A 14,447-nucleotide genomic window follows, 5' to 3' on the forward strand; every position below is an offset into this window, starting at 1 on the left:
AATTTAATAAATGGTGCAATTTCACCATGTAACATAATGCCCTAGACACATACACATGAGCCTTTTATCATTTCCCAATAAGTTCCTAAAATTATTTTTCTACCTGCAGGTTTTTAGGGGAAAAGTGAAAAAATAAGTGAAATGCACTGATTCAAACAACAATAGCACAAGCTGTAGGTTTATACACGGTGGAGAGTATAGCTAGTCCTATGACTGTCCCACTGGTGCTCCGTCCTGGCACCAAATATAGTACTATAGCTTTACAAAATTGAGAACAGAAGGACACTGCTGCAGATTTACTGCTAATGTGCATATTTATTGTCCACACAACATGTTTCGAGCAGCATATGAAAAAGGGCAGCACTTGAAAAAGGGCATATGCTGCCCGAAACATGTTGTGTGGACAATAAATTTGCACATTAGCAGTAAATCTGTGGCAGTGTCCTTCTGTTCTCAATTTTGTAAAGAAAACAACAATACATTAGACCACACACACACACACATACTATTTATCACAAATTCCATTGGCACCAGTATATATTTATAGATCGCCAACAAATTCAATAGTGCTGTACTTTAGATGGAGGTGTATATTGAACATTTAGACTTTACATAAAAATACAACAAATACAAGAGGTAAAGTGTGCCTTGATCAAGAAAGCCTTGTTGAAGAGAGCTTACACTCTAAATACAGTTCTCCATGTGTATACCCTCAACAATGCAGACAATTTAAACAAAACAAGTAAGTACACTTAGCAGATTTATACAAGGCAAGATACTAGAACACTGGAGGGATATAAGGAGAATACAAATAATAAGAAACTGTTCAACGGGTTGTTCACCTTCCAAACACTTTTTTCAGTTCAGCTGTTTTCATATTGTTCCCCAGAAATAAAGACTTTTTTCAATTACTTTCCATTATTTATTTTTAACCGTTGTTCAAGAATCTATGTCTAAAGTTGAATGTTCGTGGCTCTGGTGTTTCAGTCTGACAGCTCAGTAATTCAGGCACAGACTCTAAACTGTTACAATTTTGCAACATTTTTCAGAAGCATCTCTGGAGTATTAGCAACTATTGTATCAATTCTAACAGTTGCCTGTAATGAAACCCAGAGATTCTGCTCAGCAGGGACAAAGATAAGAAATGTATCAAGTAAATGTTTCAACTTAGAACAGTTTACAGGGTCGGCGACCACCCTCCCAGAGCTGCTTTAGAAGGTGAAAAATTACACTTTACACTTCAATATTAAAAAAACGGTAGAAAATAGAAAGTGATTGGAAAAAGTCGTTATTTCTGGTGATCTATCGGAAAATAACTAGTTGTTTGAAGGTGAACAACCCCTTTAAGCAGTGATCTTCAACCCACGACCCTTCAGCTGTTGCTGAACTACAATTGCCAAAATTCCAATAACAGTAGAAGGAAAAAGGCTGAAGAAAGTAAAAGGCTGAAGATCACTGACCAAAGAGGTTATAGGAATAGTTAACCTAACAGATTGTCAGGTCAGTAGAAGAAGTTAAAATGTTATCAGGCGCAAAACAGAGACTTTTAAAATCATCCTGAATATTATCTGTAAAAATATACAATATGCCTAGACAGATAAAGCTGGTTAGACACACAGGCACACAAACAGTACAACTCAGATTTTTCCTTCACTGCATTTCATAAAAAAAAGAAAACCAACACACTACTTATACCTCTTTTGCAGATTTCTTCCCCTTTCTTCCCGTGGCTGGGTGCCAAATATTCAGGCTGCTGCCAGAAGCCCCCATAGCACAGACACAAATGTTTGTTTAGAAGTTCCATCCCTGTCATATGGCAAGGAAAGTGAGGAGCACTAGAACAGTGCCTTGCTGTTAAAGCGCATGTTAAACAGTCCAAAACCACAGAAGATACGAAAACAAGCAAACGTGGGGGTGGGGGGTAGAGAGGATGATAGGCTCAAACAGTTCTGCCCCTCAAACGGCTCACAGAGCCATGGGCAAAATATATCTAACTAAAAAAATTAAGTTTATATATACAGGTATGGGATCTGTTATCTGAAAATCTATGAATTACAGGAAGGCCATCGCCCACAGACTCCATTGTAATCAAATAATTCACATTTTAAAAGATGATTTCCTTTTTACTTGATTCTAACTAAGATATAATGAATCTATATTGGAGGCAAAACAATCTTATGTTTAGTAAATGTTTTAATGATATTTGTTTTAGTACAATTATGGTATGGATCTGGAAAATGCTTTGGTTCAAAGCATTCTGGTTAACAGGTCCCATACCTGTGACATTAGCAGGGAATATTATCAACTTTGAGCATAAAAGAGTGAGTGATACAGCTGCTGAATGAGAAAAAAAATCTCATTCTCAATGTCCCGAATAGAAACCATTGTTTACATATTACTACCAGCACTCAGCCACTTAAAGGAATTGTAGAGAGTGATATTATGAAAGAATCTGCAGTTGGTTTTAATTTTTTATTATTTATGGTTTTCAGAATTATTTACGTTTGTATTCAGCACCCATGCATTGTTTGAATACGAGACTGGAATGTGACTAGTAGAGGGCCTGAATAGAAAGATGGGTAATAAAAAGAACCAATAACAATACATTTATAACATTACACAGCATGTTTGTAGGTGAGGTCAGTGACCCTCCTCCTTGGAGTCAGAAGAAGAAGGGAAATCATTTTAAAAAAAAATACCAATCAAAAAGTTGCTTACAATTAGCCATACTATAACATACTAAAATTTCATATTTGAAAGAAAGAGAACATCACTGACCACGTGCATACAAGACCAGTCAAATTATGTACCATGTGCATCTATACCATGAAGACAGCAGATGGCAGTATTATCCTTTCACTGGAAGAATGAGAGGACATTTATCTATTGGGATACTCTAATGCTGGATCTTCATTTTAAGTGCTGAAGATCTTAGTTTAACAGCACAGGAGGTGCTCCCTTTGCTGGTGAATTTCAGCCAATGGAGAAGCGACAGAACGTGCCCATGCTTTCTCCCATTCACTTTGATGGAAACCACCCAACACCACTAGTACAGGTGGTTTCAGGTGCTGCACATGGCTGATAAACCAGGGTAGACATTAAAGGGGTTGTTCACCTTTGAGTGAAGTTTTAATATGAGAGAGAGATATTCTGCAATTGGTTTTAATTTTTTTATTATTTGTGGGGTTTGAGTTATTTAGCTTTATATTCAGCAGCTCTCCAGTTTGCAATCTCAGCAATCTGGTTGCTAGGGTCCAAGTACCATAGCAACCATACAATGATTTGAATAATAGGCTGGAATATGAAAAGGATAGCTAGGCCTGAATAGAAGCATGAGTAATACAAAGTAGCAATAACAATACACTTGTAGCCTTACAGAGCATTTGTTTTTTGATGGGGTCAGTGACCCCCATTTAAAAACTGGAAAGAGTCAGAAGAAGAAGGCAAACTTTAAAAAAAAAAAAAAAAAAATGAAAACCAATTGAAAAGTTGCTAAGAATTGCCCATTCTATAACATACTAAAAGTTAAGTTAAGGCGAACCATCCCTTTAAAGTACACATTAAGTGCTCATACTACCCGATTTAACCCGTTTAGTGTCACAGATTGTTGAATCTTTAATTTGTAAAATTGATTTTGTGGAAATATTTTTGGAATTGCCAGTTCTCACAATAAACAATTCTTTATTTTTACAGATTTGTGTTGGCATTGCAACAAGCCTTCATGTTATATTTGATATTAAATAAAATAGCATGAATCTGCTATGGTGGCCATTTGGGGTTTTATTTGTAAATGTTTATATGGAGTCTAATAGTCTTAAGGCATAGTGTTTCGCATTAGAAAAAAGACCCAGGTTCCACACATTTCAGAATAACAAATCGATATAATGGTTTCCCATCTCGTCAAAGAGACTGCAAACTGCACTCCTATAGGAGTGTCCCCAAGGAGATACAAATAATCCTCCCTTCAGAATTCTCAAAGCAGTCACACAGCAGCTTGAATAACAGGATGTGGTCTTTTATGGAAGAAAGGGAAACAGATGGAGACTCAGACACCCAATTTTTTTAATGCTATTTATCGGATATTGTTCCAAAAACAATGCCTGTCACAGATTTAAGATTTACATTACCCCAGTATAGCATAATTCTGCTTGCCTTCTGCAAACAAGCATGAGAAATGCTGTGCATGAATCTTATTCAAACACATCCAGTCTAGACATGAACATTATACCTTTGAGACAACACATGTTGCAGTATTAAATATCTTCTATATATATTTAAAACCAGGTTCCACCAGCTTGCATTGCATTTATTATTTGGCACATAAAAAAAAAAAAATATATAAGAAAAACACAAGGTAGGAACCCCTCATAGAAACCCTGAGCTTTTAAATCCCTACTGGCAGAGTTTCTGTGAAATAAACTAGACCACGGTTCTTGCTCCAGTCTTACTTCGTATTAAAGGACAATGAAAAGCTTAGGCATCCCAGTTGTGGATTATCAGGCCCAGACTGACAATCTGTAGATTCTGGCAATTGCCAGAGGGACTGCTTTAAGATGCCATAGGCAGTTACTATTTATTGGGCCTGAGAAAGGCTATTCGTGCCTCTTTAAATTCCAGAGCCTATACTGAATCTCGGTCCGGACCTGGTTTTAAAATCACTTGCCTTAGACCCCAGGTCAGTTCTCCTCTATATTGAAAAATGCACAGACATAGGATTCTAGTCTAGTGAGCAGCACACCACCATCTTGCTTCCTGCCCCATTGCTGCAGCCCTGGACTGTGTGCATGTGCAGTAAAGCTTCTTTTATTTTACTGCACACATGTAGAGCCCATGGCAGGTGCAAGTGATCCCAGGGACTGACAAGAGGATGGCACTCATTAAAATAATACCCCGTGCCAGTGCATATTTTCAGTAAAGAGGAGTGCCAGCCAACTATAATTTGTTATGGGTGGTTCTAACTTAAAAAAATGGCAAAAAAACAGCAAAGGGATAATAGAATACTTCGGCTTTAAACCATTAAGATGCCACAAGAGAAGAATCATAAAATCACCCATACCACAACAGCATCCATCCTGCTATAATACAACACTATTAATCTTCTAAAAGCTCCAATTATAGGCACTGCTCTCAGTTATAGGCAGCAAAATACTCGACAATTGTATTTCAAATTATTAACACATTTATAAAGCACACAAGATAATATGTCTTATATGCATGAATAAAGAGCACAGTTTGTAAATATCTGTAAGAGTTACACATCAAACCATAAAGTCATTGATCCTTCATACAATAAAACTGTATAAACGTTTGGCAATAGACTGCTTTGACTGCTCTGTGCTGTAACACTGCTGAATGCCAAAAGCGGAGATACTATATTTGTGCAAGTAGCTGCTCAATAAGAAAACACTCACCACGTTGTAGTAACTTTTGTTGATTGCAGATGTGTCAAACCCTTTAGGTGGGCTCTTCAGTGTAGTGGATTTTGGAGACACTGGCTTTTCTAAAGAAAAATGCATTTATAAACACATATGTATAGTCTTTATATTTTAAAGAAAGATTGACGTGTCCTAGATCATATCACTTTCCTTTCTATAATGTTTGAAGTCTTGCTAAAACAGTCCCTACACTATTCATAAATCTGGAATTTACATAAATCGAGAGTGTGGGAAAGTGGCAAATAAGGCAAAAAAGCCTACTTTGAGACCTACAAACACAGCCATACCTGCTCCCTGCAAAATAACCTTAACTTGCAGGTACCTGACCCACTGCAGTAATGCAGTTTAGGTTTCCATTAATGAGTTCTGATAATGCAAACAACATATCATAGACCTTAAATGTTTTTTAATATATGTAATTAATACAAGGTCTAACAGGCATACAATCAAAACGTTATTCATTTACATACACAACTCTACAGAATATTATCATGAAAACATTTCAAGAAATGAGTGAAGAAAGAAATTATATAGCATTCAATAGCACAACCTAGACTTTGTTTTTTTTTCGACTGACATTTTATTAATTTACAATTTTAACAGAAAAAAAATTAAACTAGATTCATATTATTGAAGCAACAATCTTTACTGTCTGTTCAAAGGAAAAAATGTATCCATACTGCGGATACCAATGATTCGTAAAATGCGCCTTTAAAGATCATACATCTACAATTTCCAGTGCATCTTGCCTTTGTGATAGGCAGTCATTTAGGCTGCCAGCATTAACCGAGACCTAGAGACTAAATTTTTTTCCCATGATCAACTATACGTTAAAAAAGTCGTGCAGACCAGAGCGGGTCGGGACAGGCACGAATTTGAAGCAGGCTAGGGTCGGGTAAAAGTCCACTTTAAGTCAACCTATGCATCACTGCTATATGTGATGGGCTTAAGAGTTGAATCTGGAAATAATCTGTATGTTTTTGCTTAAAAACTATTGTTATCAATCTGCACTACAGTAAAACCTGTTTTGTGTATTGCTAAGTGTATTGATATCCTATTATTTTTAAGATATCAAGGGCAGACACCTTAGTTAGCATATATCATTTGAAAAATGGACAATGTTTTTTATAGTTGTTGGTCATAGAATTAAACAATTAAATTGTGCATGAGCATGATTATTCACATGATCTCAATATGTACCATCACTGCAACATGCAGTGGCTAAGCTGGAGAAAATTATTCTGACCAAACCCAACTCAAACAAAAATACAGGGCCTGTGCACAAAAATCTAGTTTATATTAACAGTAAACATTATTACTTCATGAACTATTTATCCTTCATATCCATTCTCTGATGGATGCAATCTGATTTTTACCTTGCTTACTTTACTGAGACTGCTTCATGTAAAGCTACAAATGACCTGCATTTAGAGAACAATATTCTTTTCCCATTCAAAGAACAATGTTCTTTTCCTATTCTACCTTTGATATGGTCAACCTGCAACCAGATATTCATGCCTTCCTAACAAATTCTTTTTTTGTTATACTAACGAAAACGCTTATCTAATTCATCTAAGACCCAGGCTCTTTACGGCTTCCTTGTGGTGTACTCCTGGATAAATCAATACTTAAAGGGATACTGTCATGGGAAAAAAAAATTTTTTCAAAATGAATCAGTTAATAGTGCTGCTCCAGCAGAATTCTGCACTGAAATCCATTTCTCAAAAGAGCAAACAGATTTTTTTATATTCAATTTTGAAATCTGACATGGGGCTAGACATTTTGTCAATTTCCCAGCTGCCCCATGTCATGTGACTTGTGCCTGCACTTCAGGAGAGTAATGCTTTTTGGCAGGCTGCTGTTTCTCCTTCTCAATGTAACTGAAGGAGTCTCAGTGGGACATGGGTTTTTACGATTGAGTGTTGTTCTTAGATCTACCAGGCAGCTGTTATCTTGTGTTAGGGAGCTGTTATCTGGTTACCTTCCCATTGTTCTTTTGTTTGGCTGCTGGGGGGGGAAAGGGGGGGTGATAATCACTCCAACTTGCAGTACAGCAGTAAAGAGTGATTGAAGTTTATCAAAGCACAAGTCACATGACATGGGGCAGCTGGGAAATTGACAATATGTCTAGCCCCATGTCAGATTTCAAAATTGAATATAAAAAAATCTGTTTGCTCTTTTGAGAAATGGATTTCAGTGCAGAATTCTGCTGGAGCAGCACTATTAACTGATTCATTTTGAAAATATTTTTTTTTCCCATGACAGTATCCCTTTAAGTCTGTTTCTAGGACCCTCGCCTTCCAACCTAATCCATACCTCCACTCTTTATCATCTTTATTATGGCTGTTAATTAATCAAAGGATACCTTACAAAATCCTTTATCAGCCTGTTACTTTCTTTAGACCTCAAAACAATGAACATAAGCAATGTAAACAGTAGACAAAATGGGTAGTTTACAACTGGTAGTGCAATTGGGGTTGTACAAATGATATTAGGCACTCTTTGCACTACTGCATAGATGTGCTTGGCACTGCAACTGTGCCTGAAAGTATAAGCGCAATTGCGCTCATTTTCATGTATTGGCCACAACTGCATTACATGCAATATAGCTGGAAAAACATTGTATTGTGGAGAAAAATGGAAATTGTGCACAAGACTTAACTTTACTTACTGCACTTGAGTTTGTAAATGACCCCTTCATTTCCTCATATTATTACAGGTATCTGCTGTGAAAATAACTTATCTACAAATGTAAATTATCTGGTACTTTACATTTATTTCAAAATAAATGTATGGGAAATTGTTGACTGTTTCAAACCCTCACTCCCCCTAGAAGATCTTTACCCCAAGAGACAAATTATTTCCTCCTTCCTTTTTTATTTGATTCTTTCTCTTGTTATCTCCATGTGCACTAGAAGAGAAGAGAAAATTCGACACCTAACAAGCATAGGGATGGCTTCCAGGGCAATATGTTTTGGATGCGCTGGTTTCTAGACAGGTAAGCAAACATCACTAAGAGGAAATTACCATAATCCTGAGAAAATAGTTATTCAGCTTTTCATAGTGGTAAACAGAGAAGCAAACAATAAAAGTTTAAAGATTTTTTAAAGAAAATAGACCCCCCATTACTTCCTGTTGAGATTGCTATGTGACTGAATGCATACCAAGCTCACATTATTTTGTTGTGCTTGAGTATACAACATAACTTCCCTTTGGAACTGCAACAACAATACATACCAGATGACTTAACTTCTCGGACATAGTTGCTTGGGAACCATCCTGTTTTGCCACTGTGAGTGCCTTCCCACCAGCCACCTTCTTCTAGGCGCGTGATGTGAATGATATCCCCCTTGTTGAAAGACAGCTCATCCTCATTCGTCTGCTGGAAATTAAACTTGGCCCGTACCACCATATGGTGGTTGCTGTTTTCTGTCATATCCTAAAGGAAGGAAAGTAACAAAGATGTAATTTCTTGCCACCCCTAAACATGTGTAAGGTGGTATAGCTTTCTTGGCAATGAACTATTCATACTGCAAAAGTTAGCAAAAGATGCAGAAACTTCAAGACCAATGTTGCATAATAGCAGTGTTGTCACAACTTTTTCGAATAACTGTGTCTATGATCTCTTATAAAGCTTTTTTGGGGATGTCAAAGTCATTGGTATCCATGAGAAGGTTATGGACGATAAAAATATCTTAAGATTCTAATCTTCCCACAAGTCTATAGCTAGCCTGCCTTCCCTTAGAATACATACAGGAATTATATGACAAGATAAATTGATGGATAATACATCAGTGATCTATCAAAGCACTGCAAAACTGACTGCAAAAATTACTCACTACATACATTCAAGGAAAATAAATAATGTGAGTTTACATTACAACAGCTTTTCGATGCTATTATGATTATACACAAGAGGTTACACCCACTCATATTACAAGCTGAACTAGATCATTATTGTAGCTTATTTTTTTGTCTGGCCGTCATAACCTCATCAAATCTATGCAAGAGAAATTTTATAGGAATGCTTGTTTGTAAGGTTGATTATCTAAATCATGTTATCACAATTTAATATTCCAGAAATCTGAATATAGAATTTTGTATGAAATAAAACTTTGCACCTTCAGTTTGTAGGATACTCTTAAAAAGGTAAAGATAAAATTTTTAGCTAAAACGGAACATTATACAGGCATATATTAATGGATAGCCTTCTGGATCTACAGATCTGCCTTTCATAATGAGTGGAGTGGATTAGCTTCATTAGTGCTTGTGGTACTCTTTTACATTAATCTCCATTTTCTATGTCATCAGACATTTTGGGAAAACATTTATCTTAAAGGAGCCGTTCACCTTCCACCACTTTTTCCAGTTAAGTTGGTTTCAGATAGTTCACAAGGAGCAAATCCAATCACTTTATACTTTCTAATATTGCATTTTAAAGTTTAATTTTAAACCTTCTTATGTCTTTCTGAAGCAGGTCTGGAGTAAAGACCTGTGTGGGTTCACCCGCAATTTTACCCCACTAATCCACTAACCAACCCTAAATAGCCCAACTTATCCTCAGAACCAGAAGTGACGTCACCCTGGCATCGAAACTGCCCACAAAGGGAAGCAAAGCTGCTGGAACCACAGGGGAGGGATTAATCCCGCACCTTGGCCGGTACCCAGCCGGGTTACCCCATGACTGCCTGCACGGCCAGGGAATCGGGGAGTTTTTGCCCAAAACTCAAAAACAATGCAGAACTCTACTCGGGGGGGGGGGGGGTTCACAGAACTGTAAATTCTTTTAAATTGATACGTTAGTTGATTTCTAATTTTTAGCCCTGAGCAGACTCCCTGAGTTTTAATAAAGGGCACCTGTTGGGACGAAAATATTTTTTCCCAACAAAAGGTGTGGGCTGATAGAGCCTGCACTCCATCTGGGGGTAAAAGTATTTATTTATTTATTTATCTTTTTATTAAATTGCCCCCTGCCAGCACTAGGACACCCGCACCAGGAGGGAGCTCCAGGTTAGAGCAGCCATGTTGGGGCACATGCATGCACATAATGAGCAAATGCCGCAACGTGCTCATTATGCACATGCATGTGACATCAGAAGCTTATTATACGCATGCACTCTGCACAATATTTTCCCCAACAGGTGCCCTTTAAAGGCAGTTGTTACAATAGATGCTAATATATATAAGGAACTAATGTAAAACATGAGCTAATAAAATGGATTTCTGTTTATGTTTCCAACAGAAATCACCTTTTACCTCATTCCAAAGTTAATTGTCAATCACTTTGGCCTAATGGATTGGTTGTTTAGGTGGATTTTGTACTGAAGTGTCCCCTGCTGCAATTCATGTTGCTTTGTCTGCACTCTGCAGCAATTAAGAAACTAATATAGGCCTGCCTGGCTTGATGCAGATGGAGCAGTCACCCCTTGAGACTAAAACAGGGCATGTATTTTCAAGGAATGACAGCATCTCTGTAAAACTAGAGTATCATAAACCTCCAATAACAAGCTGTAGATCTTCTAATTACAAAGGTGTTACTCACCAGGCTCCTATATTGATTCTGCAATAATTTCGAAGAGCGGCTTAGCAATGACTGTGACCCAAGGGAATCAAAGGACTTTATCCGATGAGAGGATGAACGGGTACACACAGAGTCACTTCCCAAGCCAATATCTAGGAACACAACACAGAGAATAAGCCTCATCTGCCATTACATATTCCCTACCTTATAGGAGATAAAGGGACATAATGACAGAAATAAACGACTGTATTTGTGCATGAAAACAGCCCAATGTAGAAAGCAGCAAAGCAATGATATGAAAATGAAAATTATTTGCACAATAACACCTGGCATACATATAAAGGTTACCCAATGATAAGACTTTTTCCCAACTTGTCTATCCACATGGAGAGCTAAATCAGACTGACTGGATAATTGACTGACTGGCCTGGATCATAAGGAGAGCCTATACAGACCTGAAAGAAGAGGACTGTATCCGTAAGATGCTGCATTCCTCACTCAACAGCATTTTCTAACTCTGATGAATTCATCGAGGGTCGGATGAATTCAACCCAATATCAAAGGGGTTGGATATTCCAACAAGACAATGACCCTAAAGACACTTCAAAATCTACAAAGGCATTTATGCAGAGGGAGAAGTACAATATTCTGGAATGGCCGTCACAGTCCACAGACTTGAATATCATCGAAAATTTATGGGATGATTTGAAGCAGGCTGTCCATGCTCAGCAGCCATCAAATTTAACTGAACTGGAGAGATTTTGTATGGATGAATGGTCAAAAATACCGCCATTCAGAATCCAGACACTCATCAAAGGCTATAGGAGGCGTCAAGAGGCTGTTACATTTGCAAAAGGAGGCTCAACTAATTATTGATGTAATATATCTGTTGTGGTGCCCAAATTTATGCACCTGTCTAATTTTGTTATGATGCATATTGCATATTTTCTGTAAATCCAATAAAACTTTATGTCACTGCCAAAATACTACTGTTTCCATAAGGCATGTTATATATTAAAAGGAAGTTGCTACTATGAAAGCTCAGCTAATGATAAACAAAACTCCAAGGAATTAAGAAGGGTTCCCAAACTTTTCCATATGACTGTATTTGCCCAATTTTCAGCCAAATTTCAGTCAACTGTTTACGCCATGCTCCAGACACAGATCAATAAGCTACTGACTAAATGGGCAGGTCCGAAGCTTACATTTTTAAAAAATGCAGTAGTAGTAATTAAAGCCATGTAGTAACTGTGATCCAAAGTACAAGATATATTTTACATGTTTACTTGTATCAATGTACAGTGTTGCTGCTCTATTCTTCCTATCCAAAGTGCTCAATACAGCATTCAAGCACACAGCAAACACCTGCAGAACTGCAGATAATGGTTCATTACAAAAGACCACCTTTTGACGACTCCTCTGGCTACTTTAAGAGCTGTGAATTTGGCTTCTTTTGTTCTTCGGTTCCTCTAGCATGGGGGGAAGTGGGAATGAAGGGGTGGCTGAATTGGAAAGATCGCCTCAGGCAGAACAAGGGAACTTCCACCTGCCTCCTCAACCACGCCATAGTCCATTCCAATATAACCACATTTGTAGGAGGTTCATCTCTAGCTTTGTGACACATGGATAAGCAATTAAAGCTGAACTAAGCATAATCCTGGCTAGCATAGGCATCATACGGCCAGAGATAGTAACCACTAACCCCGCTGACCAATCACTAAAAACTCAACCTACATTGAGCATAACAATACAAACCTTCAAGAATGTCTTCTAGTCTCTCTATGACCTCTACAGTCCCTTTTTATTTCATGTTATAACTAGTAGTTCAGATTTTTACATCCTGAAGTATAATGTATTATAGGCTACTATGGTTTTGCATGAAATTAAACAGCACTGGCTTTGAAAACAATACACCCACTGTTGATTACCACTGCCTAAATCCACAAAAAAAGTAAACTGGGTAACAAAGAAAGTAGTGAACGATGCATCTTCCCAGCTTGTGGGTAAGAGAGGGATATGTTGCACGGCTCATAGGTGTAAAAGGGAGAACCAGAGAAGAGCATAATTGCATTCACTTTCATTAGTGCAAAATTACTTATTGTACTAACTTTATGGCACTATAATCATTTATCTTATTGTTTCCATGTGTCATTTTGAGCACTTTGACTTGACAAAGGCTGCAAAATGAGTTAATTAATATGATAAAAACCTACATACAGTAGACTGCTTTTCTGAACAAGCAAATCAACAGTTACATAGGCTAAGTCTAAGAAAAAGTCTTGTATAAAAAGGCAGATAGTCTACATTTGTATGCAAGGAGATGGGACAGGATATCCGTTTTCCCTCTGCTTGTCTGTGTACTCATTGTTCAGATCTATAGCCCGTATCCTGTAGGTCATAGAGGAAACAGCTGGAAGACAAGAGTGCTAAAGGAGAGGTTCGCCTTTAAATTAACTTTCAGTATTTTATAAACTGGCCTATTTTTAGCAACTTGTCAACTGGTCTTTATTTTGTTTGCTATATTTTTTTATTTATGCAATTACCTATTCTGGCTTTTATCAAAAGGCCATTTCAAATGCTATATGGTTGTTGGTGTCACTGAACAAATAACCACGAATCCAGTGCTCCGCGAGACTTCCTTTTTTAGTGTTATTGTTTATCTTATCTTTATACAGAGGCCCTCTCCTATTAATTTTCCAGTCTGTCTTCCAATCTGGTGTCTAGTTGGGACCCAAGGAAATCCACAGACAAAAAGTTATATTACACAACAACCACAGAAAAAAATATACATAGAAATATATATAGAAAATTGTAGTTTTTGTCAACCATAGTTGCTTGACAAAAAATCAATACATCAGACAGTGCAGTATGATATATATTATCATCACAGGTTAACAAAATGCAAAAAGGCATGTTTTTACAGAGTTGGCAAAGATATCTGGCTTCAAAATGAGGTACCCCCCAACCTTCAAGAAGAAACCATTTGTCAAGGGGAAGCAAATACTTAGATATGTTCCTTATAAAGTAATCTCTGGATTTGTACACTTACCTGCTGTAACTTTGTTGAGGAGCACCAAAGAGTTTAGCACCTTGCTGAAGTTCTGCCCCTGATAGAGGTCATTGGCATCAAAAGTCTGAAAAAAATAGAAAGAATTGTTTAATTATCGGTCATTTTTTCCCCTATAATAAAGTGGTTTTTCTTAATGTTTACGTTTAAGTTAACAATATATTCTAAAACTTCAAATAAATAGCTGGCAATAGACCTTCATTGTGTGTTCTTTTAGAAGCTCTTTATTGAACGACTTTCAGAAGTAGAATGAATAACAGGATGCATGGCTTCCCACTGCATACTAATAGATTTAGAATGTTATGATTGGGCAGAAGGAGTCAAACCTAGATTACCCATGTATGGAAGAAGCAGGCTTTTAAACAGTTCTTTAAACAGAATTTGTCAACGCATGTTTTCTTTCACAAAGGTGTCCTAAACACAA

The 14,447-nt window shown here is 37.2% G+C and overlaps 1 protein-coding gene across 6 annotated transcripts in view; it reads right to left on the reverse strand.

The window, feature by feature from the left end:
• Positions 1-14,447, reverse strand: part of arhgef7.L (Rho guanine nucleotide exchange factor 7 L homeolog) — a 104,278-nt gene that overhangs the window by 57,615 nt on the left and 32,216 nt on the right. For all 6 annotated transcript variants that reach the window (XM_041582392.1, XM_041582393.1, XM_041582394.1 and 3 more), the window contains exons 3-6: positions 14,006-14,090; positions 10,978-11,108; positions 8,673-8,874; positions 5,412-5,500 (exon numbers count right to left, since the gene is read on the reverse strand). In XM_041582392.1, the coding sequence (XP_041438326.1) occupies positions 5,412-5,500; positions 8,673-8,874; positions 10,978-11,108; positions 14,006-14,090 (507 nt within the window). The remainder of the gene's footprint in view (positions 1-5,411; positions 5,501-8,672; positions 8,875-10,977; positions 11,109-14,005; positions 14,091-14,447) is intronic.

This window comes from Xenopus laevis, chromosome 2L (assembly GCF_017654675.1).
Source record: "Xenopus laevis strain J_2021 chromosome 2L, Xenopus_laevis_v10.1, whole genome shotgun sequence".
NCBI lineage: Eukaryota > Metazoa > Chordata > Amphibia > Anura > Pipidae > Xenopus > Xenopus laevis.